Raw genomic sequence first — 14,600 nt, forward strand, 5'->3', positions numbered from 1 at the left:
ATATGCTGTCTAGGTTGGTCATAAATTTCCTTCCACGGAGTAAGCGTCTTTTAATTTCATGGCTGCAATTACCATCTGCAGTGATTTTGGAGCCCAGAAAAATAGTCAGCCACTGTGTCCCCATCTATTTGCCATGAAGTGATGGGACCAAATGCCATGATCTTGGTTTTCTGAATGTTGAGCTTTAAGCCAACTTTTTCACTTTCATCAGGAGGCTCTTTAGTTCTTCTTCACTTTCTGCCATAAGGGTGGTGTCATCTGCATATCTGAGGTTATTGGTATTTCTCCCAGCAATCTTGATTCAAGCCTGTGCTTCCTCCAGTCCAGCGTTTCTTATGATGTACTCTGCATATAAGTTAAATAAGCAGGGTGACAATATACAGCCTTGACATACTCCTTTTCCTATTTGGAACAAGTCTGTTGTTCCATGTCCAGTTCTAACCATTGCTTCCTGACCTGCATACACATTTCTCAGGAGGCAGGTCAGGTGGTCTGGTATTCCCATCTCTTTCAGAATTTTCCACAGTTTATTGTGATCCACACAGTCAAAGGCTTTGGCATAGTCAATAAAGCACAAATAGATGTTTTTCTGGAATGCTCTTGCTTTTTTTTAGAGAATAACAATCCACACTGCTATGGGAGGTGTGAGGCTCACGTTGGGAAGAGGTGTCTGCCCCATGGGCACCTGCAGGGCCATGTCCAGCCTCCCTTCCTTCCCCCATGATCCTGCTTGCTGGTGGGCATGAACCAGGGTGTGCGGGTCTTGGGGACGGAGAGGGGAGCAGGGCAGTCTTGCACTTGGGTGTACGCTCCGCCACCTGCGGGGTCTGCCTCTGTGCCTCCCATCCTCCGTCCCAGTGCTGATGCAGCCGTCATTCCTAGACTCCAGGTCATGGGCATTCTTGTCAAGAAATGCTCTCTGAGTCAGAGGGGACAGTGCCTCTAGGAGAGGCCCGGGAGTCACCCCACATCAAGATGGAGCCAGAGGAGCCGCACCCTGAAGGGGTGTCGCAGGAGACCAGAGCTGAAGGAGCGCGGGGCTGGGTGCCCCTAAGCCAGGGCACTAAGGAGAAAGTGTGTTTCCTGCCTGGAGGAGGTGAGAAAGGGAACGGGGAGAGGGGCCCTTTCCCTGCTCCCAGCCCAGGTAGGAAGACCCAGGTGTCTGCCCCACCTTCCCTGCAGAAGCTGCCTGACTCACCCTCAGAGCCCACTGACCCTCCTCTCGGGTCAGGTTGGGGGGTGGAGTTGGAGGCAGCGGGGGGTCCCTGGTGGGCCTGGCATTCATTCACTCCCGGGAGCAGGAGGGCCAAGCAGGGCGAGGTGGCCGCCTGAGGACCTCTCTCCTCTCTCAGCCCTCCCAGCCCCCCAGACCCCTGTGCTCTCCCGCGAGGGGAGGACCAGAGACCGGCAGATGGCCGCGGCGCTCCTCACCGCCTGGTCCCAGGTGAGTGTCCACGTCCAGGGCTGGAGGCAGAGCCAAAGGACGTGGAGGGACAGCATCTGTGACAGAGCTGTGCTCCGGATCCTAGCGCTGGACCTGAGGGTGGGGGCCAGAGACCCTGAGCTTTGGAAGTGGTGCCAAAAGGGAGACTTGCTTTTCTCCTGTGCTGTCCACAGTCGCATGGTTCTTACCCCCAAAAGTCTTCCTTAGGCAGCTGCCCTGCTTCACCAGCAGACCCAGGGCGGGCCTCACCCAAGTCGGCAGGATGGGGGTCCAGGTCTGTCCTCGTCCTGGCACCACTGAGCGCCTCCACCATGTCCTGATGAATCCTGGAGACGGGGCATGTCCTGGAGAGGGGGCCTTCTGTGTTATTTCAGATGCCGGTGACCTTTGAGGACATGGCTCTGTACCTCTCCCGGGAGGAATGGGGGCGGCTGGACCACACCCAGCAGAGCTTCTACAGGGAGGTCCTGCAGAAGAGGAGCGGGCTCTCCTTGGGTAAGGGCTGGGGAATCAGAGTGGGGCCCGTCCACTGCCACCTCCTCTCCCATTTCCAGGGCTTGAATCCCCTCTTGCAGTTCATCCGGACCCCGCTGTCCTATAGAACCTTCCTAGTGGTAGACGTGTTCTTTCTGTGCTGATGTGGTAGCCACAAGCCAGATGTAGCTAGTGAGTCCTTGAAATGCAGCTGGAGCCACTGAGCTCTTTTATCTCATTTTAATCAGCTCAGATTTGAGTTGAAGTAGCCACGCATGGCCAGCAGCTGCCATGCTGGACAATGCCCATCTGGAGACTGTGCTCTAGTTCTTCCCTAGCTCCTTCCAGTAGCTCCCCTTCTTCTCCCCTCCAAGCCCAGCTTCAGAGGTGTCTGAGCAGAAAGCTTGGCTCCGGGCCAGGCTGCAGGCCCAGGGGACAGGTAACGGTGCCAGCTGGTCCCTCCGGGCCTTTGACTCTGAGCTGTTACATCCCCCTCCCAGGGCCATGTCCTCTTCTCAGAGGGGCCTTGGTTCCCTTGGTTTTTCTCATGGTGAGTATTTAAGTCCCAGGGCTTTGACTCCTCAGTTTTAGGCTCTAGTTTTCGTGACAGAATTTTGTGAGGGTTTATGGAAAAATCAGAGCGTCCATTTGGTCAGTCAGTCTGTCTGCGTGTCTATTATACACCGCCTAGTCCCGGTGGAGCCACAGACTGGGTGATTCCACCTTCTGACTTTGGTGGTGGGCCTCAGGATCACAGCAGTGGCTCTGCTCACGCCTGTAATCATCTCAGGTTTGCTCGGCACCCAGTGTTGGGACTCTCTGGGGCCTCAGCCAGCAGGTCCAGGGAGATCAGATAGAACCAACCTCCACTCGCAGCCCCATGGTGGGCCTCATGAATGCCCTAAACCACCCATTGGTCCACACATTCCTTCCCTCCCATGGGGCTTGGATCAGGTCATGAAGCCCGGGCCCCCTCTGCTGTCTTCCTGGCTTGACCAGAATTCCTAGGCCCTCAAACCTGGGGGACTTGGCAAATGGGCCTGGTCCCTGACTTACGGGTGGTCGGTGTCCCTGGCCCTCTCAGCCAGGCCCTCCCGCTGGCCTCTCTCTGCCCACTGCCCCGTCCCAGGAGCCCTCTTTGTGGTCCTGGGAAGGTGCAGGTGCAGGAGAGGAAGATGCATCTGGATTCTGACTGAGGGGGCCACTGCTGGGGGCTGTGTGACACAGGCGTGGCTAGCCCTGAGAAGAGTGTCCGGACGATGCCTGGGAAACTGTGTCCTGAGAGGGTGTGGCCATCTGGATTTGCCCTGTGTTTGCAGAGCTGCACCCCCTCTTTCGCTCCATCACCTCTCCAGGGGGTGGGTGCTGGTATCTCCCACTGTGCAGCCCGAAGGGCCCTGACTGAGCGCAGCATCTCTTTCCAAGCAGGGTTTCCCTTCAGCAGACCTTTCTGGGCCTCTCAAGTGCAGGGCAAGGGCGAGGCCCCGGGCTCCAGCAGGCAGTTGGGACATGAGGAGGAGGAGAAAAGAGGTGCGTGCAGAGGGGACAGGTGGGCGGGGTAGTGGGGTCTTGGCTGTCACTCTTCGATGCCCCAGGTCAGCACGGGCTGTTTCCTGTGGGATGCAGACACAGAGCCCCTCCTGGGGCCGGGCCACCCACCCCCCTCCTGTGTGGAGGTGGCTCTTGCTTCCAGGGTGCCCCGCAGGTGCTTGCCCTCATGTCCACCTCCGGAACTCCCCTGGGGCCCTCATGAAAGCCTCTCTTGCTGGAAACCCTGTTTATCCAGGAGTGGTGGAGGTGGGCCAGGAGGAGCTGGCTGCACCCCTGGGAGCCCTTGGCGATGCAAAGTCCTTCAAAAGCAGAGTGGGAAGAGCCCAGGGGGAGGCCCCGCGGTGCGGGCAGCGAGCAGCCAGCGGCCAGAACTCAGGGCCAGCCAAGGACGATGTGCAGCCCTGTCCCGTGGAGGAGGCACAGCTGGAATCAGCCCCGCCTGACACCGACCTCCCGAAAACCCAGGAGGGCCACTTCGCGGAGCAACCCAGAGAAGGGGGGACGGCCGCCCCCGAGAGCAGCGAGGAGGGCCTGGCGCTGGACAGCGAGGCGGGCAAGAAGACCTACAAGTGCGAGCAGTGCGGCAAGGCCTTCAGCTGGCACTCGCACCTGGTGACGCACCGGCGCACGCACACGGGCGAGAAGCCCTACGCCTGCGCCGAGTGCGGCAAGCGCTTCAGCTGGAGCTCCAACCTCATGCAGCACCAGCGCATCCACACGGGCGAGAAGCCCTACGCCTGCGCCGAGTGCGGCAAGCGCTTCAGCTGGAGCTCCAACCTCATGCAGCACCAGCGCATCCACACGGGCGAGAAGCCCTACGCCTGCGCCGAGTGCGGCAAGCGCTTCAGCTGGAGCTCCAACCTCATGCAGCACCAGCGCATCCACACGGGCGAGAAGCCCTACGCCTGCGCCGAGTGCGGCAAGCGCTTCAGCTGGAGCTCCAACCTCATGCAGCACCAGCGCATCCACACGGGCGAGAAGCCCTACACCTGCCCATCCTGCTGGAAGAGCTTCAGCCACCACTCGACGCTGATCCAGCACCAGCGCATCCACACGGGCGAGAAGCCCTATGTGTGCGACCGCTGTGCCAAGCGCTTCACCCGCCGCTCGGACCTGGTCACCCACCAGGGCACCCACACGGGCGCCAAGCCGCACAAGTGCCCCATCTGTGGCAAGTGCTTCACGCAGAGCTCGGCCCTGGTCACCCACCAGCGCACCCACACCGGGGTCAAGCCCTACCCGTGCCCCGAGTGCGGTAAGTGCTTCAGCCAGCGATCCAACCTCATTGCGCACAACCGCACACACACCGGCGAGAAGCCCTACCACTGCCTCGACTGCGGCAAGAGCTTCAGCCACAGCTCGCACCTCACCGCCCACCAGCGCACCCACCGTGGCGTCCGGCCCTACTCCTGCCCACTGTGCGGCAAGAGCTTTAGCCGGCGTTCCAACCTGCATCGGCACGAGAAGATCCACACGGCGGGGCCCAAGGCCCTGGCCATGCTGATGCTGGGGGCGGCCGGGACTCTGGCAGCACCCCCGCCTGCTCCTACCTAGGAGGCTGGGAGGGAGGGGCCGGAGCATCTGGTGTGGGAGTGTGACCTGGGAGACCCAGGAAGGGAGGCGGGGAGGTGCTGGCATGGGGGTGGCAACACAGGAGGAGCTCAGATGAGGACCAGGCATGCTCGCCGCAAATTAAAGGCCTTGGAATTTAAAAGACAGCCTATAGCTTCCTTTCATGGGGCCCTGGAAGCTGATCCTGGACTCGTGGGGAAAGTGGAGCCTTCCGGGGCAACTATGCATTCTCACTCAGTCCTCTGAGAAGGCACCTTCCTCCCCAGCCTTTACCTGGCTTGGGACCCATTCCAGAATCTAGAGGTTTCCAACCTGAAGCCAACCAGCCACTTCTGCTGCTGTTGTCATTAGGTATTCCCGCTGAGCCCTGGACCCTGCCATGCCTCTTTTCCTAGGGAGTCGGGAGCAGGGCAGAGTCAGCATGGGAATTCATGCTCAGTGTCTTCTGCCTACTTTGTCTCCTATCTCAGGCACTAGGGCCTGCATTTTGTGGCTGCACATTTTCACCTGCATCCCTGGGGTCCCAGCTTCAATCCAGTGAGGATTTCTCACTTACCAGGGACCCCCTACTTCTCCTGGTCCTTTCTGAAGCTGATGCCATCTCCTGCTCCTACTTCTCACCTCCTTGGCCTCTGTGCACAGTTCAGTTCAGTCTCTCAGTTGTGTCTGACTCTTTGCAACCCCATGGACTGCAGCATGCCTGGCTTCCCTGTCCTTCACCAACTCCTGGAGTTTACTCAAACTCATGTCCATCAAGTCAGTGATGCCATCCAACCATCTCATTCTCTGTCATCCCCTTCTCCCGCTTTCAATCTTTCCCAGCATCAGGGTCTTTTCAGATGAGTTGGTTCTTCACATCAGGTGGCCAGAGTATTGGAGTTTCAGCATCATTCCTTCCAATGAATATTGAGGACTGATTTCCTTTAGGATGGACTGGTTTAATCTCCTTGCAGTCCAAGGGACTCTCAAGAGTCTTCTCCAACACCACAGTTCAAAAGCATCAATTCTTCGGCGCTCAGCTTTCATTATAGTCCTTTGTAATTTGCCCTGCCTGAGCCTGCCTGCCTGTTTTACCCTTGGCCTTGATGAAATTAAATGAAAACTTCGAGTTCTTAACCACTGGACCGCCAGGGAATTCCCCGGCCCAAGTCCTTGCTAAAGGCATAATGCCGTCCCCGGGCCTGGCCGGGCCGGGCCGGGTCGGGGACGTCGGCTGATTCAGCACTGCAATAGCCTGAGAAACTCCTCCCAAACTCGTGTGACCTCGCAGAGTTGGCGGTCTGGGTGTCGCCTTATATCCAGGAGGACGGGTTCCATAAGGTCCCGCCCCTCCCACGTTGGCCTTTGCCAGTCAAGTGTCGAGGCGGAGTAGGGGTGGGCTCCAGCAAAAGTGACCAATCACGACCGATGTTTGTTCTCTAGGCATCCGCTCCCCCTCACGCCCCCACGCCGCACGGTTGCCTGGCAACTGGTCGACGCTTTGGGCTTTGGAACTTTGTCTTTTCCGCTCAGCTCAGGCCCCTGGCCTACCACCGAGACTCCAAACCTCCTGCCGTCCTAGAGAGGGGGCGGACAGAAGGCGAGGGCTCGGGCCACAGCCGCTTCCAGCTTAGCTTCTTGCGGAGAGCTGAGATTTGCTGCCCAGAGACCCCGGGAGCCCGAGCCCAGAGACCACATGAGGCCCTGGAAATGGCTGGCCTGTGCACGGTAGCCGGCGAGTCGTGGCCCCGGTACAGGAGCTCAGCGAGAGCCCAGACGCCTCCTGCCGGCACACTAACACCTGCTGAGCCTTAGAGCAGGGCCTAACTGGGCTGCCTGGAAGAGTCGGGTGTGGAAACGGCCTGAAGAAGACCTTGATTCTTTTGCTGGGACCCGGGTAAAGTGAGGCAGTCCATACTGGAGGGGTACGTGGTGATGAGTGGCGCGCAGGGGTGGATGGTAAAGGGCGAGGAAACGTTAAATACGGGCTTTGCTGCATTCACTCCTTCATTTTTCAAATACGAAATGAAAACGTGCCTTCCAGGTCCTTTGCTAAATATCGAAGAATAAGCGATGCAAAAGCCAGACAAGATCCGTGCCCTCAAGGGGTTCCGCTCTAGTAAGGGAGACTAACAAGCAGTGTAAACGTATAAATGACATATACATTACTTTCAAGTAGTGACAGATGCCAGAAAGAAAGGAACCGGGTGAAGTAAGGGAGGATGTTAGGTACTGGTTGTCGGAGACGGCCCCTCCCAGGAAGGAACGTTCAGGCTTTGGGGGTAGGACCTTCCAAGCTAAGGAAACAGAACGGATAAAAGCCCTGCCCTGAGAAAGAGATTGGTGTTCCAGGAGTTGAAAGGACACCAGTAGTGGAAGGGAGGGGTGGGGGTTCGTTAGAAAGGTGAGACTTGAGAGAGGCTGTGGCCTGCGATTTCTCCCTGGTGTCTTGTGTGAAGGGTGGAGAACGGGCGTTCTTGAAGATGGTCCTACCGTGGCGTCCGCATTCTCATGCTCCTCGGCCATCCAGAGATGTGTGATCAGGCAGGCTTCCTGCCTGGGTTGCAGAGGCAGGACTCTGTGGCTTGTGCCTGTCACCTCCTGGAACTAATGCCAGTTTTTCTGTTCTCAACTAACAAAGCGCCAGGTGAGCCCTAATGATTAAGATCCAACAGGCCACTGACCAGAACAAGCTGGGCTCAAATCTTCCAGGGAAAGTGGAAAAGATGCCTGGGAGGTCCTAACTCCTGCTGTCTTTCGTGCGTGAGTCCTCTTTCCTGTGGCATGACCGTTTGACAGGCTCCTGGTGATGCATAATTCCCTGAGAATAACCATTCTTTATTGAGTGTTTCCTTGTGTTAAAAGTTAGTATTAGGCTAAGTACTCTATGTGTATTCTCTCATTTATTTAATCTTTATAACAACCCTATGAGGTAATGAATCAGGATTCAGTTCAACTGCAAATAATAGAGACCCAAAATAAAGATGATCTTAAACAAGACAGAAGTGAATTTCTTAAGACAACACCTGTAGGTGGGCTGGAGATCGCTTATGGCAGGACTGGCATGGCAGCCCTAATCCACAAAGTCAGTAGATACCTAGACTCCTCCAAGCCTGCTGCCCCACCACCGTTAAAACCTCACCTCACTGACCCCAAACAAGCAGTGGGACTTAACCATATGTGCCGATTTTTAAAATTTTAACCAAATGGGAATATTATGTACAACTTCATGTTAATAAATCTGAAATTGTTGATGAAAGGGATGATTTCCTAGAAAAATCATAATATCAAGATTTAGTCAAGATCACATAGAAATTCTGAATATCCAGTATCCCCTAGGGAAATTATAAAAATAAAAAATATGTATTTTTACCATTTTTCTTTAAAGACTGGAAGAAAACCTGATTTTAGCTTGGGTTTAGGTTTGACAGGAAAGGCACTAGGACCACTGTCAATTTTCCAGTTGGCTGGGTGAGAAGAGAGACTCAGGTCAGAGGATTTGAACATTATTTGCTTGAGATGGGGAAAGACTTTAGGTGGGGAAATCAGCTACCCTGCATAAAGTGCACTCTGTGTGTGCATGCGTGTACTCAGTTGTGTCCGACTCTTTGAGATCCCATGGACTGTAGCCTGCCAGGCTCCTCTGTGCATGCAATCTCCCAGGCAAGGATAAACTCTTAGTAGGCAGTAATGCTAGTTAGGGTTTACATTCTGGTTAAAATAGAGATCCAAAATAAGAGTGGCTTAATCTCAGTATCTGTTTCTCTCTTACACCATCATCTGGGCATAAATCCACCCACAATTATCAGGAATCCAGGCACTTCCACCTTCTTGCTTTGACACCCACAGGGTTAGTGTCATCTGCATGGTCCATGCCCCCATGTCCAAATTCCTGCTAGCAGTTGGGGAAAAGAGAATAGGAAGATAGAACCCCTTTCTAGTAAGATACATACAGCACATCTGCTCATGTATCATTGTCTTCAGTACAAATACATGGCCATACTTCAATGCAGTAGACTGGGAAATACATATTCTTTATTTTTAAGGGCCACATGCCCACTGAAAACTTACTATTGAAAGAGAAAACTGATACTGAGGAACCACTAGTTCTTCTTCAAATGAGAATAGATGCTCCATAATACAAGCATGGAAATATATATCAGAGACAAACAAAATGTATTTTCATTACCCAAGCCAATGATGCCTGCTGTCCTGAGTTTTTTCAATATTTATTTCTTTTTATTCATTCATTTATTATTTTTAGCTGCACCAGGATCTTAGTTGTGTCATGTGGGATCTAGTTCCCTGACCAGGGATCTCGATCATCGGCTCACTTCATTGGAAGTCCAGAGTTTTACCTAACCAGAGGGAAGTCCCTGTCCTGATTTTTAACACTTTGGGAGTTCTGGACAATGCTATACGACAAAGAAAAATAATAAGTACAAATTCTAGAAATGAATATAACTTTTATGGAAAGAAAAATTTTACTCTTTACAATATATATTTATATTTTCTAGCTAGAAAAATAAACTAAAACTATCAGAAGGAAAAGAAAATGCAATAAGATGGTCAACTTCAATATAACTACATATGAATAATTTACCAACTACCAGGAATGCCCAATAGAGTATTTGGTCGGTGTGCCGGCTATTAATTTATTGTCTCTCAGACCCCCCCAGTAAACCCCTTTGGTCCTTCTTTGTGATAATGGAGCCAGATTCTTAGACGTTTCTCCTTCGCCAGCCAATTAGATGTTAGTCTTTGTCAGTAGAGGGCGTTGGAAGAACACTAAGGCCACAATGCAAAAAAACCTCCTGTGCCGTTCTCCACTGGGGCCAGTAGGGGGCGGCGAGGGACCCAATAACATCCACGTCATCAGTCTCAATTGAACAGACTGGGCTCATCCCGTCCAGTAAGTTGTTCGAACAAATACAGAAAGGTGTATGCAGTAAAGATCTACAAATACGGGAAAATGGAAACAACCAAAGTGTCCACGAGTAAGAGACTTTAACTGGAATATGGAACCTTCCTGCTCTGGAATACTGTGCAGCTTGCAAGATGGATTTTATTTATAAATGCTGCTTTGGAAATATACCTTCGATAGACTTTTGAGCCAACGAAACATAACTTAAATAGAACGATTCCAGATATATATTAGAAATATTCATAGAACACTGAAATATTAATAGTGCTTATTTATGAATGACCTTACTAGATATCCTTTCAGTTATTTTTATCTTTATTCAACAAATATTGTGCCGAGCACAATATTTTAGGTGATGGAAGTAGAGCAGTGAAAAGTCTGATCTTGTGAAAATTATAGTCGAGTAATGGATTTAAATATTATACAGATACATCAGGTAGTGATAAAGGTTAGGAAGAAAAATAAGGCAGGGCAGAGGCATAACAGCGGGGGGAGGTAGGGGGCAGGAGCTGTTTACATAGGGTTAGGAAAAACCACTTTGATGGAGTGCCACGTGAGCTGACTGAGGAAGCTAGCTTTGTGGATATGGATACCTTGACAAGTTTATTTTCTTGCCTACACTAAGGATGCAATTCTTGCAAAATCAAACAACAACCAGACACGAAAGGATTTTCCACTTCAGAAAAAGATTTTGGAGCCTCAGATCTCCAAAACGAGTAAGAGGGTGGAAGCACGGACAGATGTACAAAGCTTTTCCAATGCGGCCCCCCTGCTTCAGATTGTCCCCAGCCCGGAGAGCCCCGCTGTCCTTCAGTCAAATCTATCGGTGGCAGAGGGCGGGGGTCCTTCGGGGTGAGCGTCGCCGACGGCCGCGTCCGGCTGAGAGACCCTGGTCGACTCTCAGGGACAAAGAATCGCCGCCGGAGGTCCCCCGCCCCTCACTGAACTACTTCCACAGCAAGCATCCACTAAGAGCAGATGAAGGCTTGGGCGGGACCATATAAGCTATAAAGGAGTCTCCCAGCGCCGAGCTCCAGCTCCTGGACCACGGTCCCCCCAGTACTCGACCCACTCTGGAGCGGGAAATGCCGAGGACCGACGGAAGAGTCCGCGCCTGAGCATCCCTTCCGGCGGAGCTGGCGTCCCACTCGTAGCTCGGATAAGCCATGTATCTGCCCACCAGGCCAGTCTTGGCTTCCCCTTTACGCCCTTCAGGGGCCAGAGGAGCACCAAAAAAACTGAAAAACCAAGAGAGATGAAGACTGTGCGAGTCTCCTCAGACTGGGGGAATGGGTGCGGCTGTGCATGGGTCACTGCCTTCTGATTGGCCATCCTTGGGAATTCTGCCCATTCATTGGTCATCCGTCAGAAAGAAGGCGGGTATAGTGGGAGAACGGCCTCCTGGGGAGTGTAGTGCTTAGTGCGTGCCTCGACGCGTGCGCTATGTCGCTTCCCAGCGGGCCCCGCGCGAACTTCCGGCACCCAGAGCAGGCGGCGGAAACTGGGATCGCCTGGGCTGTTGTGGGCGGTGTGTGTCTAGAGAGGGGCGGGACCGGCGACGCGGCCCGCCAGGCTCCTTAGTTTTAGTACCGGTCTCTGGGCGGCCCGGCCCGGCCCCCGGAGGCTTAGGCCGAAGGGGCCGCGCACCGCTTGGAGGTGCGGAGGGGAAAGCCTGGGGCTTCGCTTCAGCCGCCCGCCCCTCCGCCTCTCATCTCCGGGCAGGCAAGGCTCCTGGGACCCTGGCGGGGCTCCGGCCGGGTCCGCGCTCCCGACTGCCGAGTCCTGCTGAGCGACTCTGGTGAGTCCCTGGCTCTCTCCGAGCGGAGCCTCCTCCTCGGTCACTGGCGGATGAGCGTGGAGAGCGTACCTTTCAGGGGTTTTGTAAGGAGTAGGAGAATAAAGTAAAGGACGTGCTTCGCGTATAGTAGAAAAGAATTGGAAACGATCTGAGTGCCTCGCTCAGCTGGGATGGGTACTCATTAAGAAACGAGTATATCCGTACTGCAGGATCTCCTAGAGTGGCTGCTGAAGAAGCATTATTAGGTAGAAAGGCAGATTACTAAACCGTGTTGCAGTAAGAACTCATTTATGTAAAAACACGCACAAAGCACTCCCCTCCCTCCCCCTCCCCCCATTTCTGTGGAAACATTTCCAGTAATTGCTCCGGGAAAGATTTGGGAGGTCAGCTGTCAGACTATTAATGGGGGAGCAGCTGCAATGTGGAAGGAAGAATTTCTCTTTGATGTATTACTGTATTGTTTAAATCCCTCCTTTTATTACAATGGTTCATAATCACTTTTTTTCTTGAAACAAAAAAAGCAATTAAAGGGCTTCCCTGGTGGCTCAGTGGCCAAGAGTCTTCGACTGCCAGTGCAGGAGACATGGGTTGGATCCCCGATCCAGGAAGACCCCACAGGCCGCGGAGCAATTAAGCCTGTGCGCCACAACTCCTGAGCCCACGTGCCACAACCAATGTCGCCCCTGTGCCCTAGAGCCTGTGCTGGGCAACAAGAAAAGCTAGTTCAATGAGAAGCCCGCGCAGGGCAACTAGAAAGTAGCCCCACCAGTGTCCACGACTAGAGAAAAGCCGGTGCAGCCAAAAGTAAAATAATTAAAATTACTTAAAAAAAAAGCAATTGTAGAAACCCAAAATACACACGTTTCACTGTGGTGTAGAGTTGCAATAAGGTATAAGTATGTGTCATGTTCATGTGTATCTATGGATAATGGATGGCTCCAGGTGGTGTCTCTTTTGGAATTAAGTTTTCAGATTGAGAAAGATAATACAGCACATATATTGTATAACAATAACACTACCAGGAGAATCTGGGACAACACTCAGTAATCAAAACATTAGTTTAAAAAAAAATTTTTTTTTTGGAAGCACCACAAAGTTTGCAGAATCTTAGTTCCTCAACCAGCGATTGAACTCAAGTCCCTAGCAGTGAAAGCATCAAGTCCTAACCACTGAACCAACCACAAAATTCCCAGTTAAAAGAATTTTTTTTTTTTTTAATTGAAGAATCATATACAGAAAATACATCAGAAGTTCAGCCTGGGAGAAGGAAATGGCAACCCACTCCAATATTCTTGCCTGGAAAGATCCATGGACAGAGGAGCCTGGCGGGCTGCAGTCCATGGGGTTACATGACTGAGCACGTGTGCATGAGGGTTGTGGGAGATGGGTTGGTAGCAATAAACTGGTGGAACTAAAAAAAAAGAATTCAGCTTGATGAATTTTTATGAACTGAACAAATACATTAATATTTCTGCCATACAACATATGAACATTTACATTACCTGGGATAAAAGGAAATTATAAATATGCTTATCTCACGTCAGTAGACCAGGTGGTGAAAACCTGGGAGTTTGGGATTTGGGAACTGAGGATAAGGGGCCTTGCACCTGTACTGGGAGGAGAGAGAGAGAGGCATGAGCTAAACATCAGAGGAGCGCCTATAAAGGCCCTAGGGTCAGGAGGAATTGGAGCTAGAGTCCCTGGACGTCCTTCCAGGCCGGTGCTTGCTCATATACCACGCCCCCCGCCCCACTCTTTTGCTCTTTCCCCAGGAGTGCCTGTCCAGATGCCAGCCCCACTGCCACTGGGGAACCCTCTGGGAGACTGAAGACCCAGGCTGAGGCTGACTGGCCCTGAGCCCTAGGCCAGGGCGATGGCAGCCCCCCCAGAGCCTCAGGACCAAGCCCCTGAGGAGGGAGAAGGGCTTCTGATCGTGAAGGTAGAAGATTCCTCCTGGGAGCAGGACCCTGCCCAGCCAGAGGACCACGGGGACCCAGAGGTGTGCCGCCAGCGCTTTCGGCAGTTCTGCTACGGGGATGCAGGCGGGCCCCACGAGGCCTTCAGCCAGCTCTGGGAGCTCTGCTGCCGCTGGCTACGGCCTGAGCTGCGCACCAAGGAGCAGATCCTGGAGCTGCTGGTGCTGGAGCAGTTCTTGAGCGTGCTGCCCCTGGGCGTCCAGGACTGGGTGTGCCAGCGGTGCCCAGGCAGTGGCGAGGAGGCTGTCGCCTTGGTGGAGGACCTGCAGAAGCAGCCAGTGAAAGCTTGGTCACAGGTGAGGGGCCCCTCCCGCACCTTGGGGGCACCTGGATGGCATGTGAACTGAGGAGAGCTGGCTGTCTCCCTAGAGATGAGTCCTCCATAGGTCAGAGGCGGGGGTTGGAGAGGACACGGAGAGCCGAGGAGCGTCCACGGGAGCTTGTCATAATGTGTGGCCTTTCTGAAAGATACCATCCAAGTGAATCTGGTTTCTTTTTGGTGACTTTGGAGGGCAGCAGCAGGACCAGAGGAGGCATGTTCCGAGAAAGCAGCTTTTGGCTCCACAGGATCTGCAAATGTTTATTTGTGTTCTTGGGAGGCATCTGGGGAGATGCTGATGTGTTGCCTGGGAGTGGGGTCTTGCCCTTGACAGGAAGGTCTCCCACCACGGCCCCTTGCTAAGTGGCTTTCTGATTCTGGCCTTTGGAGGCTGGTCCTTGCCTCATGCTTGGTCGGGGAGATAACACTGCCCAGTGTCTTCTGGTCTCCCTGGGGGCTCCGTGCTGACCACCTTGCCCACCCCCAGCCTCCTGAGGAATGTGTCCTGTGTCTCCTTCCCAGGGATTAAACTCTGTCTCCCCGGTCTGGTCTCGATGCTGATG

General features: G+C 53.4%; 2 protein-coding genes across 8 annotated transcripts in view; both read left to right on the forward strand.

Moving 5' to 3' along the window:
• ZNF205 (zinc finger protein 205) overlaps positions 1–5,183 on the forward strand; it is a 13,645-nt gene extending 8,462 nt beyond the window's left edge. For 5 of the 7 annotated variants that reach the window (XM_010840353.1, XM_010840354.1, XM_010840355.1 and 2 more), the window contains 5 exons: positions 883–1,096; positions 1,353–1,444; positions 1,819–1,939; positions 3,344–3,448; positions 3,705–5,183. In XM_010840353.1, the coding sequence (XP_010838655.1) occupies positions 883–1,096; positions 1,353–1,444; positions 1,819–1,939; positions 3,344–3,448; positions 3,705–5,023 (1,851 nt within the window). In that variant the 3' untranslated portion in view covers positions 5,024–5,183. The remainder of the gene's footprint in view (positions 1–882; positions 1,097–1,352; positions 1,445–1,818; positions 1,940–3,343; positions 3,449–3,704) is intronic. The other 2 variants (XM_010840357.1, XM_010840356.1) reach the window with 1 other exon arrangement.
• Positions 5,184–11,535: 6,352 nt separating this feature from the next.
• ZNF213 (zinc finger protein 213) overlaps positions 11,536–14,600 on the forward strand; it is a 6,067-nt gene continuing 3,002 nt past the window's right edge. The window contains 2 exon segments of the mRNA XM_010840351.1: positions 11,536–11,742; positions 13,515–14,014. Coding sequence (XP_010838653.1) covers positions 13,616–14,014 — 399 coding nt within the window. The 5' untranslated portion in view covers positions 11,536–11,742; positions 13,515–13,615.

This window comes from Bison bison, unplaced genomic scaffold (genome assembly GCF_000754665.1).
Source record: "Bison bison bison isolate TAMUID 2011002044 unplaced genomic scaffold, Bison_UMD1.0 scf7180017864144, whole genome shotgun sequence".
NCBI classification, from domain to species: domain Eukaryota; kingdom Metazoa; phylum Chordata; class Mammalia; order Artiodactyla; family Bovidae; genus Bison; species Bison bison.